Source organism: Ruditapes philippinarum, unplaced genomic scaffold (assembly GCF_026571515.1).
Source record: "Ruditapes philippinarum isolate M1 unplaced genomic scaffold, ASM2657151v2 ctg1_1_1_1_1, whole genome shotgun sequence".
In the NCBI taxonomy this organism is placed as follows: domain Eukaryota; kingdom Metazoa; phylum Mollusca; class Bivalvia; order Venerida; family Veneridae; genus Ruditapes; species Ruditapes philippinarum.
Window position 1 is genome coordinate 745,568 of NW_026854124.1, and position 27,499 is coordinate 773,066.

At 29.6% G+C, this 27,499-nt stretch overlaps 1 protein-coding gene across 1 annotated transcript in view; it reads left to right on the top strand.

Annotated features, from left to right (window-relative positions):
* Window positions 1–25,866, top strand: part of LOC132739026 (homeobox protein Hox-A1-like) — a 58,340-nt gene extending 32,474 nt beyond the window's left edge. The window contains exon 3 of the mRNA XM_060726674.1: window positions 24,336–25,866. Coding sequence (XP_060582657.1) covers window positions 24,336–24,694 — 359 coding nt within the window. The 3' untranslated portion in view covers window positions 24,695–25,866. The remainder of the gene's footprint in view (window positions 1–24,335) is intronic.
* Window positions 25,867–27,499: the final 1,633 nt, after the last annotated feature.

Genomic DNA, 27,499 nt, shown 5'->3' on the forward strand with positions numbered 1-27,499 from the left:
TTTTGTCATTAAAAAAACTATTTTCAAGTGATTAATAATAAGTACACATTTTAGAGTCTGATAACTTTTGTATATATCAAGAAATGTAAGAAACATAAATATATGTTTTTAAAACTGTAACGATTCAATGCAATTGCATGTGGTATCCACCATAATAAAATAAAGTAATCTTTTATATTTTTACGATTTAATTGCTTGTCAAAGTTTCAAAAGGGTGTTTAAAATGATATTTATTCTATTTCATTTGTTACTAAATGAGGGAAACTTCTTGTACTACAGAGAAGTAAGAATGGTAACCTTATAAGGAATAATTTAAAGTATATTTCACTGCTGTTAAAATATGTTAATCCCTACGCCCAAATTCAACGGACATTATTATAATTATGATTATTATTATATTTCAAAATATTATATTTCATCACAAAGAAACAAAATTGAAAATATCTTATTTACATAAAAAATAAAATACATATTATTTTAGATTATTATAGTTTCATATATAAACGTATTTAAAATATATCTTCTTTAGTTTATTACAGTTTAATATATATATAGAAATAAAGAATTATTTATTAAATGATATTCAAAAGGCAAAGCTAAAAACATAGGTGTAAATTTCAGAAAAATAAATGTATTGATGACTATTGATGAAAAATATACTGGCTATTCAAGTGCAAAAGTTTTTTTTTTAGAAAGAACTAATTATATTTTGTTTTGCTTTTTTATACATCTAAAGATAAACCACAAAAATAAAGAGATAAATTATTTTTTTTCAATTATCAATGTTTATAAATATGTTTAGTATCTTTATTTTGCTTTGATCTGTCAATGTTTTTAATTTGATAAAATAAGTAAGCATTTTTGGGCGAATGCAAAAGATAAACATTTTTATTCTATTGTTCAAAAATTGGGGACAAATTTCGTCATTATGAAGTGATTAAATTCTTAATTAAAATCGATCGGTATCAAAGAGACATCACAAATTAGAAGAAATTGCAATTACGGGGAATCTTTTACAACCATCATTATCTAGACATGTAAAATCTGCCGCTTTCTCCCTTTGAAGGTGATAGAAACGGAGGAATATACCATCTTTGTTTATTTATTAAAGAGATAAATATCTCGCAACAATACGCCAATAATGAGAGCTTTTATGAAACAAATCTGATAAGAGGAAGTGATCAGGGAAGAAAAATATGGCCTAAAACCATTGACTTTTTCCATAATAAAGATGGCCCTATCAAACAATGATTGTCGTCTTGTCAATAGGAAGATCTTCTGACAGATATAATATGTTTAATTTTATTTCTACTGATGTACCATAATGTTCATATTGTTCTTTAAAATATTCTTAGTTTTGGTTAAAATTCAGAACCTGAAGAATGGAAAAATTAAGATATAGGTTTTTTAATGAACACAAACTAAGAGAATATAATTAATTTATTGTGTTATCAATTATGTTATTTTATAACAAATATTTTTGGTTCGTTAAATGACGTATTTATTGTTCTTTTAGTCGTGTCATAAAAGTAATGTCAGAAAGAGAAAGAAAATATCAATCAGTTATTTTAAAATAGAATTTCAAATATATATTTCACAAAGATAAACTGGGATTTAAATTATCTACGATTTATTTAATGCACATATACATGCTTATGCGATGTTCAAAACTATAAATTTTAATTTAATATCTCTAGAAACATCATAATAAGAATATAAAAAAGAAATCTTAAAATTAATTCCTTGAATCTTATTTTTGTGAATGAATAAAAGTAACTTGAAAAGTAAAAAATACAGAATTATAAATGATAATGATAAATAAATAATAAAAATAAGAATCACAAATAATAATGCGTTTTTCCTTTCAATTTTACAATGATTTTAATTGTCTTTTAATAATTGTTCTTTGAATATTTCATAATATCAATTATAGTTTGTTTCATAAATTACATCTTCGTCACTTCTTAAGATATCAAAGATTGTTAACTTTACGATATTGTTATTTTTCACGTCTGAAAAGTAAAGACATTTATGTACATTAAACTTATCATCGCCCATGAATCTGACTCACGCGCACCTTTGAAAGCAAGAAAAAAAAGTTCCCTTTTCGGTCAAAACTTCCCTGTATCGCAATGCATACGGTTTGATGTCGTTCTAACGTTAACATTTGTTGAAAAAAAGGTTACTTTGCAGCTATTTCATTGTTGCATTTAACTTGACATCGCACTTTGATCTTGACGTTCAAATTTTCGACGTATTTGTTTTTCTTTTTTTCGGGTTTGTTTTGTAAGAAAATGATGTAAAACACACGGTGTAAACTATTTTAATTTTCATTCACAAATCAAATCAAATGCACAGCAAAGTTCGAGCGCGCTGGTTTCGCTTCAAACGAAAACGCGTAATTCAAACGTATCAATGTCGCTTTTCGCGTCAAAGAAAATCTCCTTATTGTTGCTAAAGTAGAAAAGACACTGTCTTAATACCCTAGTAATAGAAGACAGCATGTGGCAATCACCGATGGTAATATTTGTAAACTTGTAACAGCTAATACTGTCTATTTAACGCCGGGGACCATTCACTTCAAGTGGATTCAAGTCCAATGCATTGTTTGACACAAGTGCTTATTAGAACATGGCATATGACCGAAATAGAATCAACGGGCGGTAGTTTCGTTTTCTCTCTCTAAATTGCGAATCTTCTATGAAAATTTTGTCTTTTCGTCTTGATATTCTGCATATAGTGCATTTGTAAATGGCTAATATTTAAGAAAAGAATACAAGCTATATGGACATGCATAAAATCGTCTACATCATAAAGAAAAACTGTGTTGTTGAAGTTCAAATCAAATAAGTAAATATTTATTGATTTATTGCAGGAAATTTAAACTGAATTCTGAAAGAAGCATAAAATCTTTTAAAGATATGCGAATAAGTATATGATAATAAAAAGATAAATAATACCTTTTATTTAAAAAATAAATGAAGCAGAAATACCTCGTACACTATTTAAGATTTTGATAACTATTTGATTTTGAAAAGTTATATGAAAATTATTTATAGAATATCAATAGCAAAAAAAATATAAAGGGTGAGCAAATGACATAACATCTAGGCGTTAGATTGTAATTTTGCGTCTCCATCAGTGAGTACAGCTCTAACTTAAGCCCGTATTCATCTTTTTTATTTGTGTGGGTGCCGGATGCGATTTTCACATTACGTCAGCGTCCACCATCACGTTTTTAAACCAATTTTTTCACCATTTATGAAATCAATAAGTGTATTGTTTTAAAGAGGCAACATGTAGACATAACTAGGCCCATATTTATATGGTCATAGACACGGATATTCCCGCGTTTGTATGTTTTTCTTTGTAGAACAAACATTGTCGAGACTATGGCTCCTGTCTTTGTTTGCTGTAAGTGCATGTCAATTCGCTTATTCCTTTTGCATATTTATAGTCCTCTCGAAAAGCAAGGGATGGTACTTTAAAAAGGACCGTCGAAGTAGGCTCTCATTTAACAAAAGCTGTTGTATGCCCATTTTTAAGGTCACATGATCTTCTGCAAACATAGAACCATGTCTTTTGATATGCCGTCATCTTTGTGAAAACATGCCCGCATTAGAACAAAAGTTTCACTTTGTTTTAATAGTAATATTTAAATATATAGTTGAACATTAACAACTCCTAAATGAACATGTACATAAACGCCTAAATAAAGTGTTATTCAAAATAACCCAAAATTTGATTTTTGGAATATGCTGTTTAGTTCATATTGTTGAATTTGTATTTAAGTAAAAACTTATATGTTAATGTATGTTGCTAGAATAACAGTTTTAGATAAGAAACACATTTCCGTGCATAAAGAATATCAAAAGTGATATTAAAAACTAAAAATCCTTTCTATACGTGTATATAATAACACGTTGATGATGTTCGAAATTTATTTTGTTCTCCTTTTTTCCCGCCAGTTATTATCAAAACTCATTTGAATCCATTGATATTTTAAGCGGATAATTGATATCAAATTTGTTCCAAGTTTAAATAACTTTTTATTAATATTTTTATGTAATTTGTAAAGTTTAATTGAAATTAAGTATGTAATGTATATCATACACTTAATACAATATTTCAAGCTAAATTCGCTAAATGGCAATAAAACTTGTAAAAGTATGGTGAGGCCTTGAGGGAAAAGTCCCAATTGTCAAGTCTACTATGTGAACACGTACAACAACACATTAGTAAATGAAACATATAAGATTATTTCTGTTCTGTGGCGTTATTTAGGCTATATATGTAATAAATAAGGCCACCAAATGTGGAAAAACACCATTCAAACAACATACATACACAGGGAATTTACAAGCAAATCGCATTTAATGTTATACGGGGGTGTTGAAGTGGTAATGGCAACTCGATCTATGACATTTTTATGTCAGTGTGTATATTACCTTTTATGTATTCATGTAACTTCCTGTTAACCCTGTCTTTATTAAGTTTTGTTTTTTAAAGTCAATATCGATGTTTCGGTGGAAGATATTTTTATGCATTTATTTACTTGGCTATAAATGATTTTATGTTTAATTTTTAAACTTTTGAAAATCTTTAAAGCATTTGAGTTGCAAGGACAATGCCGTTATGATCATGGAGTAAATATGTAGTATTTTTTAGATTTGTGACTTCTAAACATACTTTAAGATCTGAACTTCATTTAAACAGCAGCTTTCACACATTCTGTCAATTAAACTCACCCTCCCACCTTTAAATGCGCTGCAAAACCTTCTAATATTGTTGACTATGGTCCTGTTCTCAGCACCAATGTCTAACAAATTTATCAGCAGTAACACTATAGTCTCGGATTAATTCCGTCTTTGTCCCGTACTGTATTGTGTACACTTCATTAGTCATGTAAAATACATCTCCTCTCTTTAAATGTCATCTAACTTCACACCATATGCTGACCTTTTCTGGTCAGATGATGATAAACGATCTCCACTGTGTGTCCACCTTTCCTCTTAAGGAACAAATAAGGGCCCTTATAATGACCAAATTACACGGGATTGATTTCCAGTTATAGACACTGATCTTGGAACGTTGTGCGCCGTATTTTGTTTGATCGCCCTGTCCTATGGTCAGTCTTTGAATCGAAATTGCGGACGAAAATTACGGAATTACGAACGGGTTATTACTGTTTCATCTTAATATTCTTCCTCTTGTATCACCCATCAGACAGACACCGCTTCGTTTATACTATGTTTGAATACATGAGATAATATTTACATTTAATATTACATTATTTATTTTTCAACAGACACATTTTAATATAATTTTGAAAAAAATATCAATGGAATAGTAGAAATTAAAACTTATTTTCTAACAGTTATATAACGCTTATTATCACTGATACTATGTAAAGAGAAATTTGCTTTTTAATATATACATGTATTATAAATATATTTATGTAAATATATTAATGTTTATAGATACACAATATTGCCTACACGTTGATTGTTTCCCAACAAAACTATATTACTTTCTATAACATGAAGTGATTAATTACAACAACATAGAGTTTTGACAAAAAGTGCGTGAAAAAAGATATGACAGTCCGGTATGGTTTTCATCCTAATAATAAAGTTAATAAGTGGTTACAACTAATTTGTAAAAGTCGTCTTAGGTTAATATTTGATACATATACGCTATTAATAACTAGTTTTGGCTATGATAGTTTGGATACAGTATTAAAAATTAGCTGATAAAGTCGTAAAAAAGAATAATTGCCGTCGGCATTTATAAGCTTAAACTTAAAACCGCTGATATTTTAAATATATCCAAAACTTTATCAATTTATTAAGAATTTGTTAAATACAATATTTATTTGTCAATTGACCTATCTAGCTTGCATTTACACCAAATATATATTTTGATTTATTACTTATTACTTACGTTGATTAATTAGGAAAGACAAAACATGTAAATAGGATTAAAGATCTAACGTTTTCAAAATAATATTTACTGATTTTTTTTGTATTTTTAAACCAAATTTGTATTTGCTTTAAAAATTATAATAATAAGTGGTTGTGTAATATATTTTTTTAATTTTTCATTTATAAAATTGTACTGTTTATTTAAACAACCAGATATTGTCATTCTTTGTAAAATAAGATTACCAAAAAAATAGAAAGCATTGATCTTGTGTTTTTAATTTATAAACAACAAGAGTTATATAGCATGATTTTCACGGAATCTAAGAGTCTTTGTACGGGATCGATCAGCTAAGAAATTGCACTTGACATCATGATAGTTTGTTTTAGAATTAGATCTTGTCTCAAAGTGGACAACAATAAATCGTTGAAATAACAATTAATTCTGACGTCCAGCTCAGGCCTTTGTAAAACATTCGATGTATTTGACCGTCACGGAGGGTGTAATGGATTTTTTACTATCAATTATTTTCTGTATACCTTTCTTTGTAAAACATATGTTTTAAAAGATATTTATACCAACATCTCTATATAAAAATGATCGAAATATTAGCATCTTAAGTGTTAAAACTGTCATTATTCGCGTATTATTTGGTGAAATATTGAAGCAAATACATCATCATGTTCACCTGAAATCACTAGTAATCTCAATTTTTTACTCGTGAGTATGACACATTCTCTTTAAGATATTTAAAACTATGCACAAAGTTCATTAAACAGAGATTTGTATATTCTTGAATATACCTTCAATAATGCACGTGCTCCCAGACAGGCCTTGTATCGCGTTAACATAGAAACTTTCGAAAATTTAAATATCATTATTATAATAATAGAATGATTTCTTCTGTTTTTCTTTAAAAAAAAATTATGTTACGCATGTAATTATTATGTCAAATTAAGAAGCAGACGCCTTCTCCTTGTTTAAAGTGTCTCATTTTGTATGCAATTCCTTCATTTCTGTAACCATTAGAAACACATATATGCACAATTTCCCAGTATGGTATTTGTCAGTAACGTTTTTGCTTTGTTAACAAGCTTAAACATTTATATTTTATTTTTGACAAAAAAAAAAGAAAATGCGAATTAGGGAAATTAGTTAATTTTCTTGATTATTCATAATCGTATCGTAAATGACATACAGCACGTCTAGTAGTGCAATATCGGTGGCATTTAACTTAATAAATATCAACATTTGGCGGACATCACTTTAAAATCTGCACTACATATAGGGTATCAAATTGTTGTTTTTTGCCACTTTCAATTTAACATCAACTCACTACATATTCATGGACGCTAAAATAGCTTAACTTTACCACAAACGTCTCAATTTTTCATGCCAGACTCTTCAAATGTTAACTGGTTTTGGTTTATTCAAACATTTTTATCAAAATATTGTTTAGTTAAAGTCTGGTTAGTTTGGAGATTTATATATCTTATTATAAAAATTTGCTGTAAATAAGTATTATTAAATTCTTGTTTAAGTAAGTATTTACAATTAAGCATTTATTTTTTACACCAATTCTGTCTGTTCAAAATATAATCTTAAAAGCAAACAAATTACAAATGGCGTATAAACGCTTTAAAGGGACACAACTTTTACTAATAAAATTCAAAAGCAAATATGTCGCTTAAACAATGGCCACACATGCTTAACGTGAATTTGTGACAGTCTATGAAATTAAAACTATGTAAAATAGCCAAACCAGCATTGTTTCCCATGCCTTATGATTTTTGTAACAATGTTCAAACAAGGTGGCTTTAACCTTTGGCGCCAAATTTTGAAGACTCCGACAAGAGTGTCAAATACAAACATCCTTGTAAAAAAGGCTACCACAATATATCTATTTTAATGATCATTACTTGGCAGACAGACATCATATAATTATAGACTTTACATATCCTAGGTATTGAAAATGTCAACAAAAACATTGAACTGCATTTATTGTTAAAAACTGAGTGATTCATATCAGCAAAAATGCTTTAATTTTTATCGGTACGACCCAAATAAGAAAAAGCTGTCGAAGAAATAAAAATTGTCTTCTTTTTATGTTTGATACATTCTGACACAACTTCGAAGTTTTGTTTAAAATATACACAATAAATCTTTGCCAATTCATTTGAGACAAAATGTTCATGGGGATTCATCGTCGTTTATGGGAGTTAGTCAGTCCCTCAATATTTCACACATCCAATATAATTCCCGAAAGATCATCCGAGAAAATAGTTCATATTAACCACATTTTCTTCCCGAAAAACAATATCGCATTTCGCTTCCTTTTAAAACAAACATATTTCTTAACAAAGCTTAACAGATATTGCTAACAAATTTCCGCCTCGGGTCGCGAGGGTTCGCGCAAGGTGACGGCGGAGACGAAAATGATAAATGGACCCCTTAATTAGTTCAATACTAGTGTCAATTTTTGCCAAAACACAAACTGAAGTATTTGAGTGATCACTTCAGAGACTTAGGGATTCTTTTTCTAACTTTCAACGATTCTGCGTTCTCTTCTTTTTATCTTTTTTGTCACCTTAAACTCAAATATTAATGGCTATGCTTGCAAAATTATGATGAATTGGTATAATTTGAGTCTAGTTTGATAGTAATTCAAAGACTGAAGAAAAGCAAAGGGTGTGTAAAGCGTCTGGGAGAAAAACTAGGAGTTCACATGTGAAGAAAGTAGCACTTTTTTGAAATGCATTATTTTCTAATAATAGTATTGAATTGTTTTCTATTAATTTAGCTTCTTTCTTTCTCTTAACCATGATGCATTGTTATGTAATATATTACTTTACCACGACTATTAGCGGCATATTACAAGGTTCTCAAAATCTTGAATTCGAAATATTGTAAATCCTACATAACTTCGTCTGAATACTGCCGTACTTGAAAAGACCAAGGCATACAATTTCTCTAAAAAAATCAAACAAATATTTCTTAAGGTTCAATTCGCCAAAAGCAATGTTGTCGACCAAGTTGACAGAACAGTATTTATATCATCTGTTGGCCATCAGAAACGTTTTAAAAAGATAAACATATTTAGACATGGCCTGAAATTAAGGAATTGTATACCATGATAATTCTACTCACATCAACTCAAATCAGAACGTAATAACAATGTTGAATGTGACATGTTCAATGTAAATAAGACTGGCTCTCGCGGGCGCTTGTTTATTTTGATGAATAAATTACTATTTCGTGTGCAAGCTCTGATGGGATCCTGAAGAATCTCTGTGAAACGGAAGCTTTCAAAAAGCTTCCAAGACTGGTTCCTGAATTTTGATAGCAGCCATTATGTCGGTGTTCCGCAAAATCGTGACTACCAGTCTCAATAATTGAAACTGTCACGGAGCTTAATGGTTTAACTCGTTTTCAGGCAGGTTATTGCGGGTTTCCTCTTTGTACTAATTATTGTTTCTTCAAAACGGTATTTACGCAGGGGCATGCTAGTGATTCTTAGATATTTAATCTATAAATCGAACAAGCTCTTAAGTAGTTCAATTAGAAACGCTGCAGAGCAAATCTCTACTACCTTCGGTGTTGTTGAGAAACTATTATTGCTTACAGTCTGAACTTACAACATTAAAACTATGATTGAAGCCATTAAATGACCATATAAGGAATAAATGCCTGTTTAGCATGCAAACTACTCATTTATCGTAGGCGATTAGGATCCATTGTCATATTGAAATATTTAAAGTGTCGTCATAAATAGCCGTTATCCGTCCGCAGACGGACGTGAATTCCCGCCAATTTTACCGGTGAAATGTTCGAAATGTTCCAGCTTTTTTCCAAATTAACCTTTCTTAAACACGCAATTCTTTCTGAACTAATTGTCGGGTTTAGACAACTGTAATTTGTCGTTTTAATATTTACAGAATACTTACTACAATCAAATAAACAAATGGTGAAAAGAGATTTATAAGTTTAATATCATTTTACAAGACTATCGACAGATTAAAAGTATTGATATAATAATGTCTATATACATACGGATTAAAACTTGATAAATTTACCTTGTATTTATATTTACATTAAATTAAATATATTTGATACTAAATAGAGATTAAGAAAACATTTTTGTAAAAGTTTCGTGTGTTTTACGGATGATAATGAATATAAAGCCATGCTGTAATATGTTGTCCTTTACTAAATTGTAACATTTAAAAAAGTTTTCATTTAAGAATTATGAAGCAGTCTTTTACAAAATATTAAGTTGTCTCAGACAGATAATGTGTATTGTTAAAGTTTATCTTTGAATACGATGTTTTATCCTAATCTTAAGGACACTGTGAATAAGAAATAAGAAAGTGTCTTTTGTAACATGCGTTGTAGAAAAGGCAATAATTGTGCCCGCTACAAATGCTATATAATTAATATTTGACATCATATACAAAGTCAAATTTTTGTCAAATCATGTTTGGTGGGCTTGTTGAAACATTGATACATATATCTGTCTATCGGTATCTTTATCAACACACACAGACCCTAGTTTATCTATGATGGATGTTTGTTAGGAGCATACTTTCAACCGTCTTGGTCACTCTAATTAAATATCTAACGGATGACCCGTACCGTTCCGTACAAGCTATCCGTCATTTAGACAGGTCTGTTAATTTAATAATCGCGCGAACATCTTAATTACTTTCTTTCTGCAATATTACCGCACTTTACTGTTGACTAATTAGATATTAATCCGCTGAAAGCCCTATCATGGTAAATTTCAACAGACATCATTAGCAGGATATATAAAATATATTTTTCGGTACCAATTTACAAAATGCACTAATTTTAGCCATACAATTATATAAGGATAGATAGAAAGTGCAATTCCTTCGATATTTTAAGTAACAGCTGTTGTATAGATGGTGCGTGTATCTTTCTCGTTTGATACTGGTTTTAATCTATCTGTGAGTTACTTTATAAGAATGGTTAGTACCTACTACCTATGTGTTATAATGTATAATTTTGGCATCTTGGCCATTGGAATACTTCAAAGTATCTTGTAAAAACACAATGTGGAATGTGAAGTACATATATGTGTCGGTATTTAACCGACTGGTCAGCTGGGTTGACATGTTGATAGCCCCCCTTGTCAAATAAATACACAGGAATTCTGAAAATATGGTGAAAATCGAAGATCAATCACTGTCGCATTCAGTACAGTGTGAATAACGGACTCCAAATGTCCTCTATACCTGCCATTACTCATCAAAAGTTTTTACATATTGACAAACAACCAGTGAATTTAACCAATGAATGGTAGATTGTAAATGGTGATTCTGAACATCGTTGCGGTCGCCGTCCATGTTTTGGAGTGCGATAAAAACAGTTGAGATACACAACGAGTATTGCGGTATGGTGAATCAACTGTAATCATGAAATGGCAAAACTTCAAGCGTCAGTGTGTATAAAAATAAATATGAAAATATATTGATTTCCCATGTCAAATGTGGCTGAAACATAGGTCTCGTTAGAAATATGGACCCGTTTTCATTAATGCCAAACGCCTTAAAATTAAGAAATACACATGTCAAATATACGCCGGGGTCCAATTTATTTCCGTTACAATAATTTTAAAACAAATGCAATTTAATCTTTTCATGAAAATGATGAAATACCCAGACAATAAAAATTGGATGACTACACATACATCGATAAAGGATGCAGAACTTACTGCCAAAATAACAGTGAGCAGTGAACAGTGAGAAACTTTTACGTTTTTTCCAGTTTTCATAATGAGTTTTTTACCAAGTTTGTACTGTGACGTTAGTTCCTCAAAGCACTAGGAATGACGTCAAATTGACGTCGAAATGACACGATTTACATTTAGTTCTTTAACTTCTTTAACATAGGCAGACGTACCTGGTACTGACGTATCTATGCGAAAAATTAACAAAATGGATCTTTTCTTTCTTAGCGAACGATTCAATGCATTTTGTTCTTTGCATATATACTTTCGCCAAATTTTTGCCTTAAGGCGTAATTTAGCGTTCGTTATTACGTTATTACGTTATTAACGTCATAATTGCTCAACATTTGACATTATCGCGGTTATAATAAAACTGTCCCGATTATCAACATATAATTATTATTATTATAGATATAAATATTGGAGTATATATTGTTTACTTCTTTGTTTCTTACAAGCTTTTGTCATAATATCAATATCATTAACGTTCATTATGCTTATTATGTTTTACGTTTATCCTTTTAACAATACCTACATACCATGTATATGTGAAAACGATTTTGTAATATTTATAATAATCAGCAGCATCATCAACATATCAATTTGTTTTTATAAAAAGAGATTTTACTATTTATGAAATTATAACTATTTCAATATCAGCATTTATTATTATTATTATTTTTATTATAATTAGAAAAATTCAACAAGCGTTGCTTAGTAACGCTCAATTTTATTTTTTGCTTCAAACGGATTTTACAAATCTAAATACCAAAAAAAAAATACTTAGAATTAAACAATGAAATTAATTTCACATTTTCAGTAGCTCGTGCTAATAGTAATTAAAGCCATGGACATGTTTTATTAAACAAACCAAAAAAATGTCATCTAAAATGCCTGAACGAGCCAGACGCGAGTTCTGACTCCGGATAAAAGTATAAATGTCATATCTTATGCCTACTCAACACTTTAACTTTAGTTGCCTGCGCTCACTGTCCTACGTGTTTCTGTCTAAAATTTAATTTACCGTCTAAATTTGTTCATAATTTAAAATTTTCACGAAGATTTAGGGCAGAAAACTTTGAAAAAATCGAATTTATAACCATACTTTTGAAGAAGATTTATAGCTATATTATTTCTGATATAGACAATGTTTACATGTTCTCAAAAAAAGTCGCTCCTGTGTGGTTGTCATAAAGTAATCAAAAATATATTTGTACAGATAAAAAATATGATAAAACTTTATTCATAAAATTCGCGGTGTAGAGATGAAGGAATAGTTTTATTGCTACTCATAAGGAACACTTTGATAAAACTTGTCATATTTGCAAAGAAAAGCCGGTGGTGTTGACAACCGAAATTGACAACTGAAAATAATAAACATATCAAATATGATGTTTTCTTTTGTTAAGTTTTTATTTTCATTCCCTATTCATATAACATGAAGTCCGGAATTTATATGTTGATCAAAAGGATTAAAAACATTAAAAAAATAATTTAATGGTACATAAATCATAATGACCAAGTTAAATAAACTATCAAATTTGCCGAAATGCAGTCTTTATTCTTTAATATTTTTCATGGCCAAAACAAAGGCATCTAACTGCCTCGTCTGACGTGTTAAAAATAATGACCAAGTTAAATAAACTATCAAATTTGCCGAAATGCAGTCTTTATTCTTTAATATTTTTCATGGCCAAAACAAAGGCATCTAACTGCCTCGTCTGACGTGTTAAAATCCTATCTTGAAATAAATGAAAATGAAGAATAAAACAGGCCAGAGATGACCTCTTTGATTTATCCCATTTTTGCAGTCTAACTTGGGAATAACTAATATTATACATTAAAGAAATGTGACTAAAATTAAGCTAAAACAATATATTTTAGTGGTAAAATCTATATGCATTCCGTATCGATCATAAATATAGGTTAACTAATTTGCAATATTCATAATACCATTGAAACTATTTATTCACTCCACATTATACGTCAAAACAAACATGCATGAATCTAAGTGTGTTTGATTACCGTAAGAGTTTGTTCAGCATACAAACAGTTTATTAAGCATGTAAGGCCCAAATCCTTTCCATGAATGTCTATTTAAATAAAGACGTTTGTATTTGTACCACTTTGATTTATCGCCAGCATTTGATAAAATTTGCAGCAAATTTACTTGAATTCGAAATGGCTGAATTTTATGGAACATCTTATCTTTATAAAAAAATCGGAAACAAAAAGATGCTTGTGCAATAATAGCATTTCATTTGAAGTCGACTTAAATCAATAACAGTATCTTTTTTCTTATCTCGTGATAAAATAAATTAACAATCAATTTTTCATTTACCAAGCACCTGAATCAATATAGAAAATATTTCTTTAACAAGACAGTCACGTGATGTTCACGTGGCATTGATATTCTTGCACGTGTATGTTCTTGGAATAATATTCCAACAAATGTTTACAGTTTCGGTCCCGATATTGAAGCTGTGCATTCAGGAGCATAATTACATGCTAGAAATGGCCCCAGGGGACGCAAGGTCCCAACTAATTATGGCAATACTAGTATTTTTCTCAGCTTGGTAAATTAATGATAGTGATATGACATTTCATACATCACTTAAATCGATGCTTCGTTTTTAGGGGAAAATGTAAGAATAACTAGTTGTTCTGTAAAAATAAAACATACTGACATGTTGCTAATGTTATAGTGATGAGTGCCCGCCATAGCCATCTTTTCACCGTATGCTATGCCAGTAATATCTACAATGTGTAGAAACAAATAAAAAGTAAATTGAAATCTGGAAACTAAGTGATCTCACGGAAGAATTAATCACAACAAAATTGCCTGAAAATTGCAGACTCGGTTTGATTGAGTCTGTACATGAGGGAAAACATCCCTCACGCACTCTACCACCGGCTTTAGCGGTACTCAATTCTTAAAACTTAATAGTGCTGGCATCAATGATCCCGAAGAACCAGAAAAATATAACAACACTGAAGTGAAGTATTGGTTCGCTTCTTTTCTTATATGGACTTATCTATCTTTCAATGCGGACAAAACCGTGAAATCAAAAGAAACTGCTGACTGAATAGCGGACAGTGCAGAACATGGTCCGGCTAAATGTTAATTTTCAATATTTTGGAAATAGGGAATGAGACTGTAATTATTTAAATCGTCAATTAGGTGTCATGTTCAGAATAAATGTAAGCAGTCTGCAAGACATTTCAAAATATATGCTTACTCATTGTTTACTTTATTTTTAAATACCTAATTTGCATCTTTAATCTTTAGTGTTATAATTAACCTTGTAAGCGGTTGTAAAGTTATTTTAAATTAATTTGAATATTCATCATTTCTCAATATGGTCATATGCCACAGAGACGCAGTTTTTTTTCTAATTTATTTCCCAGACATAACTTTATTACTTTATAATAAAAGTATAAATCTTTTGTGTAACTCCGCTTATATATGTTTTGTCTTTTGTCCGGCATACTTGCAGAAACAAAGGTTTGTCATTGCTGGAATTTAACTGACACAATAATGAAACTGGTCCTTCCACTTTGGCAATATTGACACGTAATTTAAAGCAAATACCACTTTTGATTTATAGCACATAAGGGACACAATTTTATCGTCTCACGCACTATTCCCAAAGCTGGAACAATCGCTTTCTCCATTCATCATTGGATGTCACTCTGAAACGTTTAAAATTGGCAAAAATAATGAATCAAAACAGAGCAAAACGGTAAGCACAGAATAGAGGATGAAATTAAAGTACAGATTTTGAATGCAACGTTAAAACAATAACTGATCTTTTCACACAGTTTCCTTCTAGCTATATCAAACAACGGGAATATGTCAATCACATTATTTTCCTGCCTCAATTTTGAATGCCGTATTGGAGAGTACGTTCCCATTAAAACAATATATGATTTTATATTGTCATATAAGTGTCTATCAGCCTCATCAAAATTTCGTATGACTCAACCGCTAAGTATTTCAGATTGTTGTGTATAAATTTATTTAAAAAATATAAGTGAATCAATAGGTATGACATTGACTTTTTCTGGCTTCATTTCTTCACATTTTATTGAACAATTGTGATGCATGTCTTTGCTTTGTAACCAAATGTATGTCAATAAGTGTATAAGCGAAAGGTTTTTAGTAATCATCTCAACTAAACAAAAGCATTATTTTTAGACAATGTCAGCATTACATATTTTAAAACATGAACTTCCCTAGAATAAATTTTCATGGTCTACCTTGTTACATGTAAATACTAATTTTACAAGTGAAAGACTCAATTCAAAGAAAAAATTGTTGTTCAAAAACACCTGTTGGTGAATTAACTGAACTCGAGTGACTTGCAAATGGATGTTTTGACATGACGTATTTTTAACTGTTAATATCATTCCCATTTAGAAAGTGAGAAAATAAATCTGCCTCAGCTGCTGCTTTCTGTACATTGCCTATTTGGACAACAGAGGGCAAAAAAAGGACCATACCATGCAATTTAAAAACGTCATCCCCGATGATATTAACGAAATTTTTTATGTATGTTACAATATAACTTATATGATTATGACAATAAAAAACAAATATGAAAAAACATTATGCAGCTGCATTGTCTGCTGTGTTATCAGAAAACCTTTTTGTAAAAACCTAAACAAAAAACTAAACTGAAAAATTTTTAAATTCCCAAACAATGTTTGAAAATATCACTGTAACATTTATTTTCTAACTTTAAAAAAAAGGTATTGCCTAAATATGAGCATCTTAATTTAATTTGAATAATTCCATTTGCTTTGCAAATTATTTATCAGAAACCGTTTTATATATACAATCGATTTAAAATACTTCGTTTCATTATTTTTATATTTCGTATAATGTTATGGTATAATGGGACCATCGAATTTTTATTTCATTGTAAATAAAAAAAACTATATTTAAATAACATTTTATTTTAAATTTCAAAATACCAAGGACTAGCTATACCTGGTACTTCCATTGGATACTTACATACTGTACGTTGCTTTTCAAAGTACTAACTTCTAAGTAGGTATTTAACCGTTTTGACTTTGATGTTATTCGATAACTCGTTTTACTGAGTTCATTCAAGAGCGTTGTAACAGTAATTAGATTATTATTCTTATATGGCTTAGTTTTCATATCACATATTCAAAAAGTCATCACTTGTACCAGATTATGGAACAAATCATGATAGTATGATGAATTGGGGGAAGCAGCAGCGTACGAAAGCTGTTGCTTGGTACTTTTAGGGTTTTGCCCGGGGATTAATTAGGCAATGATAACACAGAAGGTAAACCAGCACGTGAGAAAAACAGTAAACTAGTAAAAGTTGTCAAAAAATCGTAAAGCTGTTGTTTGTAAATTATCATGTTTTTGTTATAAAATGATTAAGAAACATATGTGGTAGTATATATATCATCAAAGCTGTGTGTTGAAAAGTCAGGCGAGCTGACGGTCAAAATAATTTACGGCGTAATTATCAGAATCTGTTACAAAGGTGTAATTAGAGGATCTTGCCCTAACTTTTTGTCATAGTTTAAATACAGTTAAATTATGTTACATTTGATTCTAGTCTTTTGCTTATGTCAATAATTTTAGAGTTAGGTGGTAACAAATAATCTGAAGGGCAACGATACTTTAATTATCTATAGAGAGATTTAGTTAAACTTAATATCAAAATATAGCTTCTATTATTGGATTGAATCAATTATGTTGATTATAAGTGTCATGATTAAGAATTTGGTGTTACACTGTAAAGTAATGAAACAAACTTAGAACTAGCAATTCTCTATAATTATTATATTTTACTTCTGATCCCGTGATCTATTCATGCTCAAACATGTCACAAGCAAAACAACTTGAAAACACGAAAGAACATCTACCAATTATATTAAGATCAATCACACGTCATTCTACTTTTTCCTGTATCAAGCTATGCAAAATTACGTCTCTTTTCATAGTTTGTTGTGTTTACTGAACAAGCTTTCATCTTCCTTCTTTATTTGAATATAAATGAACACGCTATTGTACCTTGGTGTTTCATAACTTCCTTTCAAGCTAGAATTATGTTAAGAAAATTCTACGGAAACATGGCAATCTTTAACAAAAAGCCGTTCATTCACATTTTACAAAAGGTTACTTGAATTGTAAGAATTCAATTAAGATATCATAACTAAAGCGATGCATAAAAATTGGTTCTTGCCTCACTTAACTATAATCAAGCGTTTTAATATTTTTATGGATACAATGTGTAATTAATTCTTTGGAACGAAATGTATATTTTGCCATGTCATTGGTTTATACAGAGTTTAATTCAATAAGATTTTGTTTGAAGCCATAAGCTAATAAAATGTCTGTTCTAACGCGTTATTCACTCGGCCAAGGCAACTTTTTGTTTTGTCAAATTTAAAAAATAGTTATAATTGTAAAAAACATTATTTTCTTTAGCAGCTTTAACTTGCCATGTCTTTGTAACAACACAATCAATATTTTGTTACGTTTAAAACAATGATAATTGTGTTAAGGTATGCAGCTTTTCTTTGACCTATATTTTATGAACTTATATTATTCAGTACGATAAATTGTTAAATAAAGGACTAAGGTTATCCAACAGCATGATGCATTAAAATCAATCAATCTAGATATGTTTTTTATACACATCAACTTTATTATTTCTTTAATTCCAAGAAAAAAAATCTATGTCTAATAAAAGCATATAGTTAATCTAACATTATAGGCGTCGATTTTTCTTTTATATTTTTTTTAATATCAGTAATAGCGATTTACAGCCTGGAACCATTGTTTTATAATCTGCTAAAAACAATGACCAAATTGATTTAGTGACAATAAATATGTAATGATTTCTAGACCAGTTTCAATCTGAAACATTTAACTCACCTTGCAGCAGGCCCATTAAAGGCTACAAATGCTGTTTTCATTGCTTGTGTTCCCGCCGCGGCTCTCTGTGGATCTCCGTTGTGACATTCATGCCAGTGAAAGTACTCTAGCAATCTATAAGCCGATGGCAAAAGCAATATGCAAGAGTCCAATCAATCAATCGCTAAAACAAGTCTGTCATGCTTATCCTGTCTCTTCTCATAATTAAACGCAATATTGGATTCGAATGCAAAGTAAACAACGAATTACCATCGCAAAGACGGAACTGTTTGTCCAGTACTAGCACTGATACATCATTTTTACCTGTCATACAGGATGGAAAAATGTATTGCATAGAGAATATATACTATTCTTAATCAAAAGAATTTTTTGGTGTCGTGTTATATCACTTTTCCTAAGCTAAAAAGCGTACTGATAAAATAGATAAAGTTACCTGGAAAGTGTAAAAGAAGAAAGTTTCAAAGCCAAATAGAAATGATTTTTTAAAGTTATTTTAAGAAGAAATCCAATGTGTTTTTTTATATCAAAATTGTAGTATTTAAATTCTAGAATTCCAGTTTCTTTTAAACATTTGCATATATACCTACACGTCCATGTAAGAGAAAGATGTAAATGTAGAATAATAATTTGTTTTTCTATTTCACATAAAAATGGAATATCCCGAGAACAGACACTGAGCGTATTCGTTTCAAATTGCTATTTCTATACATATTTGCATATTCGAATCGTCTCCTGATGAAAAACAAACTCTGCTATCAGACATAATTTGTCGCGAAGTAAGCATAATTAGGAAATCAGTTGATTTTTTTACATATGACGCGGCATACTTTTGTTAAAACCTTTGTGTTCTAAAGTATATCAACGCCGCACCAGGACCGTATCAGACAGCGACTCGCGTATAATTAAATTCTCTATTTCATGCATATTTACATACGAACTTTTTTCTAGGAATTATGATACAAATTATACCTATGTTTAGCGTATTTTATCCGATATGATACCCTCTCAATCACTATACAGACGCATCAGTTGACGCAAGAAATGCAGATAAATATTGTGTCCTTTTTCTACACTTATTGTGCTAATAGACAGACATGTAGGTTTCTGTCCATATGTGCAATACAAAGAAGGCAAAGAGAACATTTAGAAATATGAAAAAGACAGCCACATTTACAATCATGTACTATTAAAACTTATTTATTAAGGGTGTACATAAAAATTAGTATTGTCTAACCTTACTTAAAATCATCTCCATCCTCTGAAAGGTTTTATTCACTTTTTATAAAGAAACCTATTATGTGAAAGCAATAATGATTTTTTTTAAATTAATAATCAAAGAGTCATTTGAATATCTTCAAGAAAAAATGTTTACTCAATCATTGTTTTAGGAAAAAATCTAACTACTAATAAAACAAATAATATATTTTTTCAGTAAAAAGTGAAGTCGCAAAACACGTGAAATAATTGTTTGCAACTATGGCACAAAATAGAAGTTAAGAATTTAATACAGTTATAATTATAAACATACTTAAAAACTTTTTTCTTTGACATAGAATTTTGCTTTTTATGAAAGAAGTTAATATTTTTGTTGTATGAATATTTTTTGCAACAAATAGTTTACCACTCTTATTATTATTTTGACATTATTTTTTATAAAAATATTAATTACGAAAAATTACCATCTATAATCAGAATAAGTATTTTCAGGGGAAGAAGTAGAATTGTCCAAAAGCCAGAACGTAGGCAATTTAGATGTATTTTTCCGAACATCATTGTTTTTGCTGCTCATTTTTCATCTTCGAATGATTAGGCTTTTACTTAATAGTATTAGACCTTTATTCTTAAAAGACGCAAAGTTCCCGAAATTGCTGACGACGCTCTATTAATCTTTCCGCTTAATTTAATTCCTTTTTCCCATTTTCACATGTTTTGGTCCTGTTGCCGACAGACCAAGGTGCTAGAGTGATTGATGCTCGCCGTGCTAACAAGATCATTTTGGCTAGCAAGACGGAAGAAAAATGTCTAAGAGTGGATATTTCGCTAACAAACACTGTCTTTGACTTTAAAGGTCTTCCTGTTTTGCCTCTAGTACTTTAGAGGCTATGCTTACTGTCTAAAGAAAACGATTTAGTTCCAATTTATTTTTGCAACACAAAAAAATGTGTTTCTGTCTGAAAATAAGGTGAAAAACAAAAATTTTGTAGAAACTTTTTTTTTCGCAAAAAGAATTTCTTTTATTTTCAGTATAAACGGCTTTTTTTTCTTGTTCTTGTTATTTTTGTTGTGTATTTTACTAAATTATGATGAAACTGTATGATATTTAACTGAATTAATCTTAGAAAAAAAATATTTTACTGACCACAATATTATTTCTGTAGTAAGTTTCTTTCTCCTTCTTGTATTTATTTATATGAAAATTTATCATATCATATAATTTTCCAAATAAATAAGATATTGTTAAAGTCACATGTAACATTACATATTAAGAAATAAAAATAGGTAAATAATACTGCCCTTTGTGTGCTTTACACTTTTAAAAAAAATCAACAGCATATTGCAAGAAGCCTAAATCGCATTCCAAAAAAAAAAAGATTTAATCAAGACACAGGCTAAACTTAATTAAAAGTACAAAATAAAATTTTGAAGCACACTAGAACAGCTTGTACTTTAATCAACATTCTAACCATTGACAATGCATTATAATAATGTTTTCACATTAGGCATATTTTCACATGTACTTGACAGTGGTAATGAATTGCGTTTTTGCCTTATCAAGAATAACTTTATGTTAAAGGTCTGAAAAAATATTTTAATTTGATTGAGAATAAAATTGAATCGGCCTTTGTTAAGATATGTAATTATACTTGTATTGTAATCTCTGATTTTTTAAAGTAAAGCAAGAAATTGAAATAGTAAAATCTCTTTATCTTAGATACATTTTAACAAGTGTTCATGTTCTTTGACCCTTTCGAATATGTCAGCCAAAAAAGTGACATCTTTCACAACTAAAACCTTTAATTTAAGTAGATACATTATTTCAATATTGAGTATATGGTATTTAGAAAAAAAATGAATGTTAAAAATAAATGCAATAACAAGTTGTTTTTTATATATAAGATGATTAAAAATCTTTATATATGAAAACATCGTGTTTACACGAAGCATATGTTCATTTGCATAATACTTTAAAATTGCTTTCGTAATCATAATGACGATTTCTAAAGCATTCGAAAACAATACGATAAAATTATACACTTATATCATTAATTATAACAACCGCTGTTTGATGTTACTTTCTCGCATAAATCTGTAATGATGAATTGAATAAACCTGTCAATTTCCAAGTCGCCAAGCATATAATCTAGACTTCACTTCAATAGATGTGACGAACAAAATTTACATTTTATGACATCACCTTTACCAAAGTATGCATATATTGTAATTTTAGCAAAGTCACACACATAATGAGTTACGATATTTTTTAAATCAAAGGTATAACGTTTCGAGAGCGAAGCATAATTTGTTAAATAATATATAGTATGGACAAATTATTGCATAAATAGTCTCGTATGAAAAAAGTTGCAATATGTTATTTTTGACATTTAGAAAAGTAGAAAAATATGAATATTTATTCAAGTGATTACCTACAAATCATTTGTTTTAGTGAATAAACCTTATCATTATTACGTCTGTCAACTGTATTTTTTATGATTAGTTTGACAGTTTTCACACAGTCCTTTTTTGTTGTACTATGGATCTTTAAAGAAGTTAATCAACACACTTTGCACTGATCATGATTTGTCCGGTCTGCGAGTATGTTTGATATTTATTTTTGTGAATAATTGAAGTATACAATAAAATATAAAATTGTTGTTTGCCATGTATTATAAGATGAAGATGAAAAAGAATGGGTTTCTCTTGATCTTAAATTGATATTACAATAGCCCAAGCGGTGGCAAATGTTTCCTTGTCCTTTTTTCGGAAAAAGACAGAAATATTTTCATACATTTTTTATCTTAGGATGTCAGGGCAAAAGAAGATTTGAATTTTTATCTAACTTCTCTAATGGTTTCTAGTTTTTATATAACGTTTTATACGGTGTGCTATAAGAAACGCAAAAATAAAACAAACCGAATCAAATAACGGTCCAATAACTGTCATTTCAATTGGTGTTTTTACTTTCTGCTTCTCAGTAAAAAGTTTCCATCAAAAACAAAGTGTCACTTTAATTGTGACACTATTTGTAACAAAATTTAAATTACAAAAATTAGAACTCCACTTTTTATCATTTATAAACATACAAAGTAGTTTATTAATTTGCCTTTTTTACGCAACTGATTCACCATAAAGCATCCGGAAAACTTCTTTCATTTTCTGTACTATAAACAAAAAATGCCCTCCTACAATTATTAATACACGTTGAAATGTCAGTTCAACCACATAAAATTTGTGACATGCAGACTTCGAAATTTGGGGGACTTGTATTTTTGAATTATAATTGCCAATGTAGTAAAGAAATAGCGGCAAATGGTGGGTAATGAATGTCAGACCATGAAATGGCAAAAATAGGAGGCCCTCTAAAAGTAAAAGTTAACTTTAACGACAATAGACTAGGTGACTCGATATTTATGTACGACAAGTAATGTTAATTAGTGTCCTTTGGGTGGGCCAACGTATTGTAAGTGTCAATGTTTGTGTAGTAGTTACTATCGCAACGTAAGGCATACAACGTTTTACCGCATTATGTAAACCGATCATTGGCGTGTTGCAGTTCTAGGTCGCCATGCCAATAGAGTAAAACATAATCATAAAACATCATCTGCATGCATGTCATGTGTGCCGAGACAGTTTTTAATTTTATGAGGTATTCACAATCTTTACATATATAAAATAAGCATGATAGAAATACAAAAAGGGCGGAACAATGCTTTCAATAAAATCGTACTATAACGTGTTTTGTATTTGTTTTGAAAATGGTTTTACAACTCTGAATACTTTGAACGCGGAAATAACAAATTTTACAGAAAAATTGAATTGCAGTAGATCCTTTTTGAATAATATATTACCAGACTAAACATAAAAATTTGAATTACTGAACATATGGAATAACTAGTAGCTCTGCTTTTGTATGTTTACGTTTACAAAACGATCTATGGTAATCATCTAAAATCATTATTTTTCTATCATATTATTCATAAGAAAAAAATCAAGCTTTAAAATTAATCTAAAAATAATGTAATGTGAAATAAAACATAATAAACATAAAATTTAATTCTATTAAGTTCAAGAAACATCATAAGCATTGATGTGGTTCCAACATAATTCATGTTAAACATTCTAAAACATCGCTCTAGGATAGTGAAAACAAAAGTAAAAATTGAAAAACTAAAAACTCGGTTTGATTAATATAATTCTGTTCAGGACAGAAATTTAAAGGTGCGATATCCCTCAGGCCACCTAGCTGGCTAGCACCGATTGAAATTATGAACATCAATGGTATAAAAATATGTTAACAGGTTGTATTTACAGGTTAGATGTTGTAACTATGTGAAATTCTATATCCCAATATCTAATTGTGTTTATATTTACAGGTATTATGTTGTTTTGATTGAAATTATTTTGTCAACATGTGTTTGACAACACAACAAAACGATTGATGTTGTAATTAAAAAATAACATTGTTAGTTGAACACAAAAGCACAAATCATTGTTATAAAATGTTTTCGTATCTCTTTTCAGCAACGGCTCCACCAATCACAAAAGCCGGCGATTATGGTTACCCAACTGCTCAGACAGCACAGACAGCCGGAGGTGCAGGATCGAATATGGGTCGGACAAACTTCACAAACAAACAACTTACTGAATTGGAAAAAGAGTTTCATTTTAATAAATATCTTACCAGGGCTAGAAGGATCGAGATAGCGGCTTCACTGGGATTGAACGAGACACAAGTTAAAATATGGTTCCAAAATCGCAGAATGAAACAGAAAAAAAGAATGAGAGAAGCCCAATTTAGCTCTGCCAATAGAGAAAATTGCCAAATAGGACTAGAATCAATGGGCGTCAATTCAATAGCTATGTGTCATGATACTAGATAGACAATGGTAAACAAATTGACCCTCATATAATACAATGAGCGTTCATTCCCGGTTGGAATGGTATGTTCTGTGAAAGTCCTAACAATAAAAAGCATAATCGTTTCAAAGAATTCCTACACTCTTAATATTGGAGTTATTTTTGGAGTGTCTATTGTCATGAACCCGAAATTATGTCCGCCATATTGTTTCTGTCTAGTCATACATAAACACGTGACTTCCTTTTAAGTTGTCACGTGGTGTTTATTTTTAAGAAAGGCATCAAACATAGTCAGTTGTATCTTGTCAGAATTTTCGTCGGTAAAAAAAATTGTGCAATATGATGTTGTTTGAGAAATTCCGAACAGATCAATGTGAAGTGTAACAATGTTTAAAAGTGCTCACGAGTATATGTGTTAAACCTAGAACTAGTCTTGTAGAAAAGGAACTAAGTTGTATGTCTGCAATTTAGCACTCAACCGAGCTCAAGTGATGATGTTGTAGAAATTTGGTCAATTGTACGTTAAATTGTGCAGTACAAAAACGGAACATTTTCATTGCTTTGGTGTGACATTGCGATATAATACGTGTAAATTTACTAATATGCATAATATATAATTCCTTATTTCCATTTTGTTTCTTTAATTTGTTCACGAATTGTTGGTATTTTTTTCTGCTTATTTTTATAATGGAATAAAATATATGTAAATGTTGTTTATTTGTCTGAAATATGTTTGGTCTCCTGATGACCTCATTTGTTTTCTGTCATTGAATCATGTGAGTTGTAAAGGGTTTATAACTATTTCAAGTCATATCTTTCATGGTTCATTTTTATGTATTGTAATTCACATAGGAAGAAAAGGTTGAAAAGCCCGACTTTTTCAACCAGTGATTTGAAAATAACCGTTTTATGCGAATACTAATGAAAAGGCTGTATGTGATTTGGTGTATTTAGCCAATAGGAATAGCTAATGTCTTGAATAGGTTTTAATTAAATTATAATTTTTAGGGATGTAACTAGCCCTTTCACTTGTCACGTATTTTGTCGCGATATTAAAAATAAACATGTAGAAAAGAATGAAATACGCCTTGCAGAAAAGATTTTATGTCGGTTCCAATGAGCTAATAAGTGCTTTACATAGAAATATTTTACTTTCATTTTTTTGCCATTTTACTTTGATTTAAATCAACAATAAGAAAAACATTACAAAAAAAAAATTTAAAAATACATATTAATTTAAAAAACGTATATGTTTTTTTAAAAAATTCAGTTAAAGAATGCTGTTTTCCTCCGAAGAATACGCATATTTCCTAATTATATTTATATTGTTAATTAAATAAGAACAACAGAAACGATTATAAATGGGAATACAAAATAATGTAAAGTATAAATATACTGGAAGTTCGTATTTATGTAATGAAAAATAATAAATCTATGTATATTTAGTCTATAAAGATTTTAAAGTTGAGCAGAACCAAGAATTTTAATACAATATGGGAATAATATAGCATGATAATAATTTCAATTAGCATGATTATTATATTTATTTTTATCATGATAATAATTTTTAAAATGAATTTCAGCGCTGTAAAAATATTTTTAAATAATATAATTATAATTTAAACATGACGGGAATATTTAATTCCATATTCTGTGTAACTGTAGAGATATTTGGCGAAATTATTATATTATCATCAGCTATTTTTTGTTATAGTTCAATATCTGCAATATGCTACTATGCTTTCGTTTCTTAGAGAGAAAAAAAACTTTCCTTTTGTTTAAAATAAAATGAAGGCTGAAGAATTAGAATTCATAAACATGAATGATTTTTTAACTTTTATTCTAAAAACGTCATCAGTAATTTAAAATAACGGTTTTGCATTGAAACCTTAAAATGCTTACTTAGAACGGGATCTTTAAAAACGCCAATGTAACGTAACACCTTTCAAACTAGCGTCGATGACGTATTGTGTTTCACTTTGATCGTGAGTGATCAATTTAAGTTAAACAAAATATAGATTCATCTTATGGCAATACCTCAATCGACTTTTATGTGGTAACGCATTACTTCAACAATAAAAAAATGGTTACTCACGAATTGACAATAAAAATAGAAAAAAAGGATTTACGCAATTGACAAAATTTGTAAAACAAAAGGCTTCGTTTCCTTGAAGATATTATTCGGACTTGAAATATATAGTATGACATAACGAAGTACTTTAGGGCTAGTTCATGCCCCGGATAGGGAAAACGAAGCAATCTGGAATTCGTCAACTATATAGAGTGTTCGATACTTTTATTAAATATTTGTAAACTTACATATCTTAAACATGCAATTAATGCTTAACATGTTACCAAAACTTTCATGCATTTATATATAACATACTGATTCAAATGGTTCAAAGATCTTAATTTTTATTTTTAATTACTGTGACTGAAATAAAATGCCATTAACTGCATTATAAAGACAAAATAAAGAAGGTACCTCATGAATGTATTCATATTTTTAGAAAATACGAATTAATGATACAATGTTTGGAATTTTTTCAGATTTTCCATTGATCAATTTTTTTCGTATCTCTGAAATTACGGCTATTAATCCTAGATTAAACTCTTTAGACCACATTTGTTTCGGCAAAAATCTTATTAAGATATATATCATTATTTGAGGTTAAAATCCACGAATTATGTTTCGTTGATAAGTCAATATCTATATTCCTACATGGAATAAAACGTGAATTTATCATTTCTTAATAGTCACGAAGGGATTTCGAGACGAATATGGAACTGTAACATAAAGCAGCGGTTATTGACATGAAGAATCATAC